General features: G+C 36.7%; 1 protein-coding gene across 1 annotated transcript in view; it reads left to right on the top strand.

Annotated features, from left to right (window-relative positions):
- Window positions 1–289: 289 nt before the first annotated feature.
- CASQ2 (calsequestrin 2) overlaps window positions 290–16,283 on the top strand; it is a 95,226-nt gene continuing 79,232 nt past the window's right edge. Inside the window, exon 1 of the mRNA XM_074188515.1 lies at window positions 290–772. Within this exon, the coding sequence (XP_074044616.1) occupies window positions 539–772 (234 nt within the window). The 5' untranslated portion in view covers window positions 290–538. The remainder of the gene's footprint in view (window positions 773–16,283) is intronic.

The raw sequence follows: 16,283 nt of genomic DNA, 5'->3' as shown, positions 1-16,283 counted from the left end.
ATATATTGTGATGCTTTCCTCAAATTTCCATTAGCTAATTGAAGCCCTAGCACCTTATCTTTTTTCTCCTCCCTTCTTTCTGTGTCCTTTATAGCCATCTCTCTCCTTTGTGCCCTATCTTCTTTGCCCCCCCACCTCCATAGTGTCAGCGAATCCCTCAATAGTGTCATATCTGTCCTTTTTATTCATTGCATGGTTTATTTTTAGCCTGAAACAACTGCATCCTAAAAATGGAGTTCCTCACGACACAGGAGTTGGGCCAAGCTATGTAAGGTATCTGGGGTTTGGCTTGACAACCTCCCCTGCTTGTCTCTTTGTACACACACATGTGTGTGTGAGAGAGTGTCTGGGGCTCTTTGTCCTGAGTCCATAACTGCAAAGTTAACTGAGCTGGAAGAGTTTGGATCAAACAGCAGAAGGGCAAAAGAAAGGCAAATCCTGCATAAACTGGTCCTGGCCCTTGGCTTCAATACCACTTTGTTTTCTCTACTACACTGGATTATTTCTCGCAAAGAACAGGTAGAGAGGGTCATCCTCAATGAAGTTAGCTTCTCTTTTCCTAGTGGGTTTTTACCTGCTGCCTTCTTGCAGGGCAGAAGAGGGACTGAACTTCCCCAGTTATGATGGGAAGGACCGGGTAATAAACCTCAATGAGAAGAACTACAAGCAAATGCTGAAGAAATATGACCTGCTCTGCCTCTTCTATCATGAGCCGGTGTCTTCTGATAAAGTCTCCCAAAAGCAGTTCCAAATGAAAGAAATTGTCCTGGAGGTAAGCAGAAGATGTGCCTACAAAATTGCCCAAGTGATCATATAGACACATTATATGGGCGTGTGTATGTGTGTGTGTGTATTTATTTACTCAGGGGAGGCTAGGGTGGGAGCATATGAGGAGAGCACATTAATATCTAGTGGTGCCTTCATCTCACATCTGTTTCAATCCAAATGTGTCTCTACAGTACTAGTTGGGTCACAGAAAGAGCCACATGACCAAGAGACATCATTCAGAAACATGGCTCAACATGATGATGATGTACAGTACTCTTTGGTCCTTCTTTTGGCAACCTTTTGGTTCTTCTTTGGCAACTGTTTTCCCCAAACTTCTTTTTCCTGTGCCAGTCTTGGTCCCTTCATCTTGAGGGAGGACTTTCACCCCACTAAGCATGGGGAAAGGAAAGGAGTTGACATTCAATAGTCTGTCCATGGTCTCTGGCAATAGGTTGAGCAAAAGATTTATTCACTACAATGGATTGGGGTGAGATTTGGCCATTACCTGTGGATGATTTTTACTGGACTTCTTTGGTCCTCCAGAACCAGGAGTTGACCTTTGCCCTATTCATTGTTAAGTTGGGAGAACAATAGAAATGAGTCTTGTTCTATCTCATTTTATTGTTTTTGTTCAGGCATTTGAGACTCATAATTTGGTTCAAATCTACAGTGGACGAAATGAGTGGAAATTAACTTGAGTTTTTTTTTCATTAAAGGTCTTTTAGTTGGGAGAATAAAATTCTCATTTCAGCTGGTTCATATAGACTGGCATGATGCCAAGTTTCTAATCTACTTATGAATATATGAATCATCCTTTCTAGGTCACCTAGACATCTTAAGATCTATCGGTCACTGCCAGTATCCATGGGAGCCAAGCACTCTAGGAGGTTCTTAGATTCCTTTTCAGTCAAAGTTACACTCTCCTTCTTAATGTGCCTGCCTAGCACAACCCTGTCCACATGGAAAATACCGACTGGGGATTAGGGTAGGCTCTCTACTCTCTATTATCTGGTTTACTCAGAATGTTCTAGTTAATCCAAGAATAGCAGATCTTTGGTGAATGATAAAGTTACCATTTATAGAATACATGGATCATCGGCTTTCAAAGAATTATAATATAATAAAAGCACAAAAGAACAAAACTAAGCTACCGCTGGTCTCTGAGGATGCAGAAAGTAAAAACCTTACTATGCTTTGGAGTCATGACTAAAATAATAATCCCATTTTGCCTAGCATTCTAAGATTTATGAAATACTTGACTTTTGACAAGCTTACAATGTAGGTAGTAAAAATATTAATATCCTTACTTTGCAGAAGTGGTCACTGAGGTTCATATTCTTATTCAGTTACAAGAATGGTCATCTGATATTAACTCCAATGTGCTTCCTATTCCAGAAAAAAGACATGTTTTTAGAAGCTTATGATGTTCCCGGTATGTTCTAAGTGTTTTAAAAATACATCTTATTTGATCCTCACAAAACAATCCTGGGCGCTAGATTTATTATCATTATTATTATTAATTATTATTGTTATTGTTATATTATTTTACAGTTGAAGAAACTGAGACAAATGGCAGTTAAGTGACTTACCTAAAGTCATGCAGTCCCTAAGTATCTGAAGCTGAAATTAAACTCAAGTCCTCCTGACTCCAGATCTCTAACTCTAACCTTTGAGACACCTAGCTGCCTCTATTTTATGACTTAAGAACAAGTGACATGGTATGGGAAATGAGTCTTGAATTTGGAGTCAGAAGATGTAAATTTGAATTCTGACTCTGAGGCTTCCTCCCTGGGTGACCTCAGGTTGTGGTTTCCTCATTGATTAACTATTGGAGTTGGATTCCATCATTCCAAGGTCTCTGCAAGCTTTAAAACAACTTTACTTTTGACTCAGTTTCCTCAACCATAAAATGGGTATAATAAGTGCCTACCTCACAGGCTTGTTGTGAAAAGGAAATAAGAGTATATTGTAAAGCATTTAGTACAAGCCTAGAACTTAGTAGAAAGTGCTTAATATATGTTTATTCCCCTTCTTCTCCCTTGTTAGATGACTGACCCTCTTTTTTGGGTCATAGATTTCTGAAATGATATTTTTTCCTTCCATTTCTTACAATTGTTGAGGTCTTAAGATGACTATAATGATGCCAAATAATGATAACAGCTAGTATTTACATAGTGTGTTTAGGTTTGCAAATGGTTTTACAGATATGATCACTTGATCTTCACAAGTCTGGGAGGTAAGTTCTGTTATTATCAGAGCCAGTATTCATTGCACCATGGGCTACTTTGCTTCTACACAGGAGCATCAATTTTCCACTGAACTGACAGGATCAAGATTTAGAGATAGAAGGGACCTGACAGTTCTCTAGTCCAACTACCTCATTTTACAAATGAGTACGCCAAGACCCAAAGAGGTCAAGTAATTTAGAAGTCTAGGTTCCTGACTAGCTGATTGATAATTATATCAATAATTATTAAGAAGTTAATATGAATAAGTATCTCAAGTGGGATTTGAACTCAGATCCTCCTGATGCCGTGTCATTGCACTACCATCCTTGTCAATAAACTAGGGTGACATCATAGAGTAATGAAGACAGCTCTCAAGAGACCTTAGTTCTAATGTTGGGAATGGTTCTGCCATTTATTAACTGAAAATATCTCGGTCAAAGATCTTGAGCTGTCTCAATTTCTTCATATAGTAAATGATGGGTTGGGTTAAAGGATCTCTAATTCGATTCCACACTTTCACAAGAACCTGCTTCATAAGACACAGGCTATCTGGAGAGGCCAGTTTTTTTTTAAACTGAACGATTACATCTTTTTGTTTCCATATTGACCAGATTCTAACCCCAGTGTCCAGAGACTACTCTGTCTCTTACAGACTATTGAGCTGGAAAAAAAATGACTCACTACTATCTTTTCTTAGATATTCCTATCAGGATATTAAAATATTTGTGTGGACCTGTGATCTTCTTGAAGCAGACTCTCCCTCCAATGGTACAGATCACAACCCATTAGCTTCCACTTCTGAAAGATATTAATATTTGCGCTACCTATTTTGCAAGCTTGTCCAAGGTCAAGTATTTCATAAATATTAAGAATATTAGGTAAAATGAGATTATTATTTTAGTCATAATTCTGAAGCATTGCAAACTCTTTGCTTTCTGAATCATCAGAGATCACTGATAGCTTGGTTTTATTCTTTGTGGCTCTTATATTTTAATTCTTTGAAAGCCGATGATCCATGTGTTCTATAAATGGCAACTTTATCATTCACCAAAGATCTGGCTATTCTTGGATTGACTTGTAGTCCTGCATGACTCTTGTCCCTGAACTCCCATAAGTTCTCCAGGAAGGTCACCAGATATTTGAAATTCCTTCCTCTGGCACTCTTAAAATTTCCTAAGGAATAATATAGCCTACAGGTGTTTAGGCAGGAAGTCAGCTACCTAGAATTTATTAACTTTTTACTTTGTACTGAGCATTATGCTAAGGACTGAGAACACAAATATAAGTAGAAAGATAGTTTGGCCTCTCACATAGAGAGAAAAGCTTAAAAGAAAGCTTAAAAGATGAGGGAATCGAGTTCTTAAGTGTATACTGCAGAGGAATGAGTTAATCCATATGTGACACATCTCTCTTGACAAAGGTTGGGTGGTCCCAGTGTCAGAAGTTAAGAACTGAGTTCAAATCCAGACTCAGACATTTACTATCTGTTTGACCCTATGCAAGTCATTTAACCTCTGCCCAAGTTATCTCAACTGTAAAATTGAAATAATAATAGCAGCTGCCTCATAGGCTTGCTGGGGGGATCAAATGAGATAATATTTGTTAAGCCCTTAGTACATTGTTTGGCAAGTTGGTGGCAAGTAGTTAATAAATGATTATTTCCCCCTTGCTCCTTTTCTAGTCATATATTTCTATGATATCTTTATTCTATTTTATATTATTCTAATTTATTTTATTATTCATTCTATTTTATATTATTCTAATTTATATTATAAATTCTATATTATTTTTTCTATTTATTTTATTATTTTATTCTATTTCTTACTCATAGTTCCCAAGTGTCAATATATGATGGCCTATTTATGCCCACCATGTGTTTTTCTTTACTTTGCCCTTGGAGTCATCCATGATTTTAATTCTTTGGAGATTGTTAAAGTCTATGATTTGCATTTATACAGAAAAATAATGATCTTGAAAGGTGAGATTTGATGTCATGGAGAAGTTTGGGCTCATGTGATTAATTGATTGAATAAAAGGATCATCTAATTTCCCACATAAAATACAGCCTAGTCTTTTCCTCCCATTGGTTCTCATGATTGTATATCTACACTGATTAATGGGCTCTTTGAACTTTCAATCCAACTACATGTCACAGTTGAGATAATAGACATTTGTCATCCACTTGGCTTTTCCTCTGTAAATAGTTAGGCTGAACTCTTTCAGTTGGCTATGAATCTCATTGAGTAGACTATAAATGTTCTCAGACTTGATATAATTCTGACAATGTCATCTACACACTAGAGCATCTACCATTATATTTAATTTAATTTATTCATTACCACTACTTCTTCATATAAGAATTCCTGTTTTTTAATGCATCTCAAATACTGCCTCTCCCCCCAAAATGCTGCTTCATCTTCCCCAGAAAATATAGCCTTTTTCTTAACTCCCTCTTCCTAACAAGGGCACTCCATTCGTTCAATCACCCCAATTCACGACTTGGGCATCATTTTTGCCTCTTCGCTCTCCCTTACCTTCCCCTATACCTAATAAATGTGCCAAGTCCATATCTTTTGAATCAGTCCTATTCTCTCTTCTCACCTAGTTTACCCTTGAAATTCAGAAACGTGTCTACCAGAGTAATGTAAGATGAGGAAACTGAGGCAAATAAAAGTAATTTGTCCAGGGTTACACAGCCAATAAGTATTTGAGGTCTGATTTGAACTCAGATCTTCCCAACTTGAGACCAAATCTCGATCCACTTCATCACCTAGCTACCATTGTCTTCCTGCCTCATCCCTCCATTATCCAATCTGTCTTTCACACAGCTTCCAAACTGATAGTCCTACTACAGGGCTGACTTTGCCTTTATTGATTAAGAAGCTCCATATTGTCTTTAGGATAAATATATAAATTCTTCTGGTTAGTATTTATTTCAAAATTTTGCTCTAACCTATCTTTCTAGAACCTTGACTCCATGGTCTGTCCAAAATGGACTACTTCATGTTCCATAGACAGGGCTTCCAAGGTTCCAATAAAAACCTCCTACTGAAAAGTTTCCCTGATCCATCATGACTATTAATACTCCCCCTGGCCTCAACGATTTTTTTAACAACATATTTTGTATATTTTTGTCTCTATGCATACTAATTCCCCACCCTCCTCCCCAGTAAAATAATTCTTGAGAGCAGAGCCTATTTCATTTTTGTTTTTATAGTCACCATGCCAGTCACTATGCCTGACAGATGTAGTGTTTAATACATAGCTGTCAATTGAATTGAATGGAATCCTCGGATTCTGCAGAGGAGAGAGATGTTTTCATTGTTTAGGGTGGATAAAAACAAAGTGATTAGGAGACCTACCTTACAGATAAGAAAATGATAAGCTTCTGCCATCATCTGTCTCACAATTAGTGTAGATTTCAGGAGGAATGATTCACTGTGGTCAAGGCCAAGGTCCAAGTATCTGAACTAATAACTTTCATCCACTTGGAAAAATTCCCCATCAAAATTCCCCAAATGCCCTTGTCAAGGAAAGAGACTTCTTTTTTCTGGGAGCACCCAAGGCTATGGTGATCCCTTGCCTGACTATATTCTAATTCCTTAGTGGGGAGTCAGAAGACCTGGGTTTGACCCCTTGTTCTGCTACCATCTTGCTATGTGACTGAGCAAATTTCTTGGCCACTCTGAGTCTTAGTTTTCTATCTGTGAAATGAAGGATGGGACCAGATGACCTCCAGCTTCCATTTCTAAATTTTTCACCTGATATTTTCTCCAATATTGTCATTTCCTCCATATGAATACTAATTTAACTTCTCTTCTCCTTAACTTAACTTTTAAAAATCTTTTCTGACTCCTCACAAACTTCATCTAATTCTGACCTTTAATACTCCTGCCAGTATTCTTGAAGGACCATACTATGCTTTTATATTCATCCTCCAGTGAATCCAACTTTGTCCATTTTGTTTACATTCTAAGTTGGTTGATGAGTTTCCCATTTGCCCACAACAATCTGTCTCTATCTCTACCTTTCATTAAATATCCATTTAATGTCTGTCTGTCTGTCTATCTCTCTTCTTTCTCTCTTTCTCTTATTCCTCTCTTCTCTCTGATATCTATATTTATATACATTTAGCTCCTTTCTCTCTCTTCCTTTCCTCTTTCTCTCTCTTTCTCTTCCTCCTCTCCCTCCTCTGACATACGTGTTACATATCATTTAACTTCTCCCTCTCTTTTTCTCTTTTTTTCTCTCTTCTTTCTCTCCCTCCTCTAATATATATATATATATATATATACATATATACACACATATATATGTATATATATAACATATACCTTTAACTTCTCTTTCTCTTTCTTCTTTCTCTCTTCTCATTCTTTTTCTCTCCTTTTTCTCTCTCACTTTCTCTTTTCACTCCATTTTTCTTTCTACTGTCTCTCTATCTTTTTGACTCAGTCTCATCTCTTTTTTATTCCTCATTAGAATTATTTCTCTGTGTATTTTCAGACATTCATTCTTTACTACTTCTCATACTTCTTAGGCTAACATTGCCTAGATAATTTAAGGTCTAAAACTTTTGAGATCTGCTCTCTCTAAATCTAGAAGGTACAGCTTTCCAATCTTTATTGGAAATCTTAGATAGAATGGTTTCTTCCTGCAAGGTTTCTACCATTACCCAGCCCCTCTTTTTGGCTAAAAATCAGATTTAAAATAGCAGTTACTCTTCTTGGTTTATTCACATTCCAAAGCTCTGAAGATTCATGTTCCATTTCTTCCCTGTCCCATGTTATCTGATTAATGTTGGATAAGTGGTTTACCCTCTCTCAGCCTCAGTTTCTTTTTCTATAAACTGAGGGGATTGAAGTTCCTCATGAAGTTTCTTTCAGGGAAACTAGGTGGTGCTGTGGATCAGGAAGACTTGAGTTCACAATCAGCCTCAAATACTTGCTAGCTACGTGACCCTGGGCAAGTCACTTAATGCCATATGCCTCAGTTTCCTCATCTGTAAAATGAACTGGAGAAGGAAATGGCAAACCACTCCAGTGTCTTTGCTAAGAAAACCCCAAATGGGGTCACAAAGAGTCAGACATTACTGAAAAAGATTCATCAACAAGGACCAAAGTATCTTTAGCTCTAAAACCATAGTCCTATGATCCACCACTCTAAGGAACAGCTTTAGTTGTATATATTAAATACCTACAATATATATTCCTTGGTAACTAAGAGAGGAGGGTAAGTACTCAGAAGAGATATCAAAATTCTTTGTGGTTTTTGTTATTTCAATCCTATACTATTCGTCATGAACTCCATTTGGAGTTTTCTTGGCAGAGATAAAAGATTGGTTTGCCGTTTCTTTTTCCAACTCATTTTGTAGATGAAGAAAGCAAGGCAAACAGGATCGAGTGACTTGTCAAGAATCACACAGCTAATAAGTGTCTGAGGTTGAATTTGAATTCTGGAAAATAAGTCTTCCTAATTCTAGGCCCAGAACTCTACCCACTGTGCCACCTTGGAGCCCGCTATTCTTTAAAAAGGCAATTATGAAAAACTTAGGGATCCTGTCCAGTTAAATGATCAGACATAGTTCCAGAATACTCATGAAAATGTCCCCTTCCCCCTGCCTCCTGACAGAGATGAAGTTCTAATATGAAAAATAGGAAATATATTTTTGGACACAAACAGCATGTTTTATTTAACTTTGATTATCCAATCCAGGGATTCTGTGTTTTCTACCTCTGTGTGTGTGTGTGTGTGTGTGTGTTCCTTTTTTCTTCTCTGTCCTTTCTTTCCTTCCTTTTTTCTTTCCTTCATTCCTTTTTTTTGTTCTGTCCTTCCTCTCTCTTTTCTTCCTTCCTTCCTTATTTTCTGGCCCTTCCTCCTTATTTCCTTCCTTTCTTCTTTCCTTTCTCTCTAATGAGTAGAAAAGGTAGGAGGCAGAAAAAAAAGGTTGAAAAAAATGAAAATTTATTAAAACAAACAAACCATAGACAAAAATTAATCAATGCCTGCATAGTTTAAAAAGCACCAAAAAACTCCACAACAACTGTCATTCCTCATGTCCAAAGTTTTACTTTTAAAGTTTTACTCTTTTACTCGAGACTTTGGCCAATGTAAAACAAATTTCTCATGGAAAAGAAATATTTTAAGTTTTCATTAGTCATTTACACCCTAGTACCAATGCATTTCATATTCTTTCTTAAGAGTAGTTTTTGAAAGGGGGTGGTAATGGAACAAAGCTTGGGAGTACTAAGTACCTAAGCAGGGTGAGAAAGAAGATAATGGGGAAAAACAAAGGACAAAACAATGTTATAGCTGAGTACACTAAATACAAATAACAGTTATAAAACATTAGATCGGGGTGGCTAGGTAGTGTAGTGGATAAAGCATCGGCCCTGGAGGCAGGAGTACCTGGGTTCAAATCCCGTCTCAGACACTTAATAATTACCTAGCTGTGTGGCCTTGGGCAAGCCACTTAACCCCGTTTGCCTTGCAAAAAAAAAAAAACCCTAAAAAAATAAAATAAAACATTAGATCTAGGAGAGGACTAAAGAATTGTTTAATCTAATTGCACAATATTTGCAATTTTGCCTAGCACTAGCCCTCCTTGATGTCCATAGGGCAGTAGTTTTCATTTTTTAATTTCATGAATCCTGTTCAACAAGAAAATGTCTTGTGAATCATGAGATAAGTTAACATATTATGCATAATAGTCTGCAATTATTTACTGTGTAAGTCACCATTAAAGAATTTTTTTGCCTAAGTTGTGAAAGCCCTAAGAAGTTATGAACCACTAAATGGGAAGCATTGCCATAGGGGATTATGTCCTTCAGAAAATGCGTTGAACTCCATTTCTAGAAGAATGCTTTGTCCCTAACCTCACCTCTCTCCTTTCACATAGTACTAACTCTTAGCACTAAGCCATGACTGTGATAGGACCTAGGAGGCCATGTTTCCAAGGAATGTAAATTTAATTTTTTAAAATAGATTTTTATTGATATTGTTACATCACCTAGATTTGCATTTGTATATCTCTGGGGGAGTAACCCCTAATATCAAAGATCTGGGAATTCTCAAATGAAGAGAATTCTTGTATGACCAGCAGTAGTTTCAGCCAAGATGGTAAGTTTAGAAACTTAGAGTGACTAAATCCTATTAATAGTGTGGAAACATGAAAATCTTAGAAGAGGATCCGGGTAAGTAATATAATTCCTCTTTGCCTCTTTTGTTTCCTAATTCCCTTCTCTTCTCCAGACTGTCACTTGTCTCATTTTTCAACCATGCAACTTGTAAAAGTCCTCCAATGCTACCTTTACTATAAACTTCAGAATCCTTTTCCCATTGAGTCCACCCTACCTAGCTACCAACAGGAGGGGTTGTTCCCCAGTTCCCATCATGCATTTTATTCGAGCAAGTCTTAGAATTCTAGATAAATAACATGACAGTGAAAAGAACACTGGACTTGGAAACACCCAAATCTGAGTATGAATCCTGATTCTGTCACTATAGAGTTTTGTGTCCCTATGTAAAATAAATAATTTCTCTAAGAATCAGTTTCTTCATCTACCTCCCTGGGTCTCAGTAATTTTCATCTGCATAATGGATCCTTTTACACTAACTCTAGATATATGATCCCTAAAATGAAGGCAATAGAGGCTACCTCAAAGGCTTATTGCAAGAATAAAAAAAAATAATATAAATAAAAATATTTTGCAAATCTTAAGGTATCTATAAATGCTAACAATTATTATTCCAGGTGTGGAGTCTAAATGTGATTTCAAAATGTCTAAATCGATCGTCCTTAGCTTAATGTAGAAGCACCAGGAAGTGATCTTTTTGTTATCTGATGTTACAGCACTTTTCTCTCCTCATATAGTTAAACATATTTAGTAAGTTATTTTTAATAGATTTTATTATTACTTAAATATTTTAATCTGTATTCTCTTCTGTCTCTGACATGTCTTTTACTCTGAATTCAATTGCAATTTTAGTTTATTTATCTTAATACTTCTCCCTGCTCTTAGTACAATGGTTGCATAGTCAGTGCTTAAGAAAAGTATTTTTATTTCATGTGACTGAATTAGCTAATTAATATATTATAATTGGATCATGAATAGCTATGATTTCACCTGGGAGCATCTAACCAAGAATAGGACTCTGTACTTGATGCTTTCAAAACAAATACTAATTGGATGAGTAGATGGATGGATGAATGAATAAATAATTGGATGGTTAGTACAAGTGATTTGTTATATAAGATCTGGGCTCAGTATTACTTGGGTGGATTCTCTATTTCACCAATGCAGGCATTCCCCATTTTGATACAGTTCACAACTCATATAAATCTTTTTATTGTATGTTATTGGAACATAAGGTTTTTGAGGGCAGAATATATCTTGCTTTTCTTTGTTTCATTGGTGCTTTCCTGGCACTTAACCAGTGCAAAATAATGCTTTTAGGGAAGGGGTTTATTAATTTTCATTCATTCATTCATTCATTCATGCTATATAATTCTCATCAATGTATTTCAGATCTCTCTGAGAGATACAAGCAATTAACTGGGATCTTTCCTCTGTGACTTTCAATGGTTCATGAATATCAACACAATGTTCAAAGCATTCATTTGTTAAACCTTACTCTGGTTTTTAGGACCAATTAATGTACTTTATTAACTTTAAATTACTATTAGTTATGAATTATTATTTTCCTTATCATCTTTAGTGGATAATAGTTCATATGAAATGGTTCTGGAGCTTTTAGTGGGCTTCAGGGTAAATATGAGTTAATAGTGTTACAAGGCAACCCATAAAAGCTAATGTGATTTTAGGCTGAATTTAGAAAGAGGATTGCTATACTCTGGCCTGATTAGACCGTGTCTATATTATCAGCCTCAATCCTAGATACCAAATTTTAGGAAAAACCTGCATAAGGTAGAACACAGTATAGGAATAACCAGACCATGCCATTTGAGGGTCAATTGAAGAAACCCTCTGGTTTAACCAGAAGAAGAGGAGAGTTGAAGGAGGCAACTTATTATGCTGTAAAGGTCCTAATTTAACATCTAAGGAGCTGAGATTGAATTCCAACTTGACTACTAGTAAGTGAACCATTTTATCACTTTTGATCTCAGTTTCCTTGTCTGTAAAATAATGGAGTCAGACTACATGATCTCTAAGGGTGCTTATATTTCTAAATTCTACAGTCCTATGATATGATGGCTGTGTCTATGCAATGAAAGGGTTTTCTGCTCTGCTTTCAAGGGTAAAATTAGAAGTAGCAGATAGAGTTTGCAAAGGCAAATTCTAGCTCATTGTAAGAAAACTTCTCAATGATGAGAACTGTCCAAAAATGGAATGGATTGTCTCAGGAGGTAGTAAGTAGCCCTTCACTGGAGACCTGCCATCAGGTCTTAATAATGACTATCTGCCTTGGATACTGAAGATCTTAGGCTGGATTAGATGATCTCTGAGGTCCCTTAAATCCTGGGATTCTGTGAGTCTATGAAATTAAGGCAAAAAAAACCCCAAATCAGTGGCAGGGTCCAAGGTGTGAATTTGAAATGATCTAAATAAGTTGTGAAAGTCCCAAGAAGTGAATTTTAGGAAAGAAAAGAAACCTACCAACTGGAGGTTTCCATAAATGGAATGAGCTGCTCCGTTTGTAGTCTTTGACTTCTTGGATGATAACTTTGCCCAATGTATTGTAGAAATGAACCCTGTATAAATATGAGCAAGATTAGATTGTCTCTGAGGTTCCTTTGAAATTGAAGATTCTGTAGTTATTTTGTAAGAGATATGACAGAAAACAAGCATAAAGCAATAAATTCAAGGTGTCCAAAGCAGACACCTAAAATTTTCTCCCTAAAACTTGGCTCTCCTTTCTCCATTTTCAAGATAAGCAGACTTGAAACTTTGGAGTTGGGTTTGTTAGTTTTCTTTAGTTTTTGAAAGGCTATGGGGTTAAAGTGGCTTGCCCAAGGCCATACAATTAGGTAATTATTATAAGTGTCTGAGTTAGATTTGAACTCAGGTCCTCCTGACTCAAGCACAGGTGCTCTACTGACCACCTAGATGCCCCTGGAGTTGGTTTCTGCTAGCACTCCTTTAGCTCTGAGCTCCAAGCAATTACATGGTCCTATCAGTTTTACCTACAAAATATCCTTCCATTCATATAGCCAATCTCTCAAGTTCAAGCCTTAATCACTAATTGCCTACACTCTTATAACAACTCACTCCCGAGCCTACATGCATTTGTACTCTTTCCTCTCTAATTCATTCTGCACACAGTTACACCAATAATCTTCCTGATATACAGGTCTAACCATGCCACTGCCTTGATCATAAACCCTCAGTGGCTTCCTATTAATTCATGGGAGTATAAATGCAGAGCTCAAAAAGAACTAAGGGGACATTCAGTCCAATCCTTTCATTTTACAGATGAGGAAACAGAGATTCAAGTCAACATGCATTGAACAAATGAATTCAGATCACCTGATTCCAAAATCATTACCCTCTCTATAGGCAGGCATATTTATCAAATGTGCCTAATATGCCCAAGAGCCCCCTTACCATGGGGGGAATTGTCCAGGACCTAGGGACTACTGAGGATGAAAATGACTTTCTGGGTCTGTGAGGAATCATGTTGATGTAATCATTGAAAATGATGCTTTCTGAGGTGGCTAGGTGGCACAGTGGATAAGAGCACTGGCCTTGGAGTCAGGAGTACCTGAGTTCAAATCTGCCTCAGACACTTAATAATGACCTAGCCGTGTGGCCTTGGGCAAGCCACTTAGCCCTATTGCCTTGAAAAATTTAAAAAAAATGATGCTTTCTTCATTACTTCCCACATCATAGCTTTCATGAGGTCCTGGCGCAGAAGGAAATCTAGGGCTTGATTCTCTATAATCTGAGCCACTTTTATGCCCCTCTTACATGCTCTTTCCTAGAGGCTCTTTTACGTGGTAGAGCCCAGTTACTGTTGAGACTAGGCAAAATGTCTGCCCTTCTCCTTCCTATGCTCAGAAATACGTTCCTTCTTCTTGGGAACTCTAGTCAACCACACCTAGACGTGTATCAAAAAAATGACCCTAGAATGAGAAGACTAAATTCCAAATTCCACCTCTACACTTATTACCTTAAAGAAACAAAGACTTCATTTTTCTGAGCCTGATTTTCCTTAGTTGCAAAATAAGAAGGGGTTGAGGCAGGATAGCAATGCACTACTGGATAACTGCTAAATTCCATTACAATTTAAAATATATGACATTAACTAGACTTTTTAAGTTCAGTTGTTTATATACTGCTGAAGGGAATATAAATACTGTCATTGCTCTCTGAATTTTTTTTGCCTTGAGGCAAAGCCCCAATCACTCTGCCCTAGTTATGGGTTTGATTCTAGGATCCTTTTGCTGATAATTTTAACTCATCATTTAAGACTGAATAGGAATGGTGAGAATATAAAGTACCCTTAGAGTCTTCTCTTTTATAAAACTTTAATTTGAACTGTTGCCCGATGCCATGTTGGCAGCTGTTCTGAATCAGTTTTTGACTATCTTATTTACTTTCAGTTAATAAAAAAGCCTGCTGCCTACAAGGTACTATTTTTAGCCTTTTATTTGGCTATGGATGGTGCCCCTTGCGTGCTAGGACATTGCCTCAGTCTCTTTTAGACTTATCATCAACCCACAGAACTGTTCTCCCTGCAAAATGATCCATCATCATTGAAATGTTTTCTTGAATGCCCTTCACAAATGCAGCCATCATCACGTAGCAATTCCCAGCTGACTGTCCCTTCATCTTTTAGATAATACTCTTAGTCTAATAGGTAAGCAGAGTTTTTTAAGTGACCAGGATCATGTTATCTCTTGTTTTATCCTCAGGTATGAATGTGTTGAATAAATTAAGTCTTAATGGACCATTTGGATGCTTCCCAGGAAGTGGAGAAAAATTTTAAGACTATACCATGGACTAAGTTTCGTTCCATTTATTAAGCTAGATCTCCTAGAATTCTCCAAATTAGTTACTCCTTTAGCCAGTCAATAATATGCTTAGTAGCTAGGGAATAATAAAAATAAAATAATAGTAACATGCTTGGAATCTCAGGAGAAGACATAGTCCCTACCCTTATCACCTTACCAGACACATTTATACCATTTCAGTTGACCCTTCAAGGACACAGACTATGCCCCGTTTTTTTATAATATTGACAGAACGTGTTGTTCTTATGAACAAAGGCTTAGATTTATAGTGTGTTGGTAGTTCTATGGATGTTTGAATTTTCTAAAAGTCTTGGATTACACAAGAGAACCCAAAACCCTCAGCTGCGGATAGACCTTCAGGGCTACATTAGTGCAAGCTATTATTCTTATTAGGTGGGAAGGGTCACTGAACCTGTCATTTCCTCAGAACAGGACTCCTGGCATGGAAATTCCTTTTGCAAATGCAGCAGTAAGAATTAACTATGTGTACCTATGGATTCGTTTCGCAGCGACTATCAACATCAACTAAATTTAATTTTTAATATCTATATTTCTTTTTTAAATTTTAAACTAAAAACATTAAAGTAAACAAGCATTTTCATATTAATACCAGAACAGGAAAATAAGATTGAACATGAAACTACAATTCTAAATCCAATTTGGTTTTCTTTTAAAATCAATATGTAGCTTTCAAAGTTGTTTGTCTGGCTCTTTCTAGTCTTTTTATCCTCTTTTGTGAATTTAAAAATGTTTCAGGCATCCTCTTTTCTTTTTCTTCTTTCCAAATATCCTTTTTTTTAGCTCTCCCTCCCATCCTAACTCCACAACTACTTGTAGCAAATATGCCCATTCAAGTGAAATAAATTCCAACTTCAGCCATAATGAAAATGTCTTATTTGCATCTCGAGTCCATCATCCCCCATCCATCATGGACTTCATTATTTCTCTTTCAAATTTTCTTTACAATGCTATTGCTATTGTATAAAAATCATTCTCTTGATCTCGCTTTACATCAGTTCACACAAATCTTCACAGGTTTCTCTGAAGCCATCCTTTCCATCATTTCCTATGGTCCCATGGTATTTCATTATACTCAAATAGTATAATTTGTCCAGTCATTTCCCAAATGATGTGTGCCCCCTATGTGCTTTGATCTAACAAAAAGTGCATAGCTGCATTCCTAAATCTTAAGAAAAGACAAAGGAAAGCTATTGAATTCAGTGGAATTCCCAATCTGAGTAATGAAAGCACAGAAGAGCAGCACAAATTCCAGATTTTTCCAAATTGTCCACTCTCCAAAAATGGTATTCACC

Source organism: Macrotis lagotis, chromosome 5 (assembly GCF_037893015.1).
Source record: "Macrotis lagotis isolate mMagLag1 chromosome 5, bilby.v1.9.chrom.fasta, whole genome shotgun sequence".
Taxonomy (NCBI): Eukaryota; Metazoa; Chordata; class Mammalia; order Peramelemorphia; family Peramelidae; genus Macrotis; species Macrotis lagotis.
The sequence above is the reverse complement of the archived record's forward strand: the minus strand, read 5'-3'. Positions and strand labels throughout refer to the sequence as shown.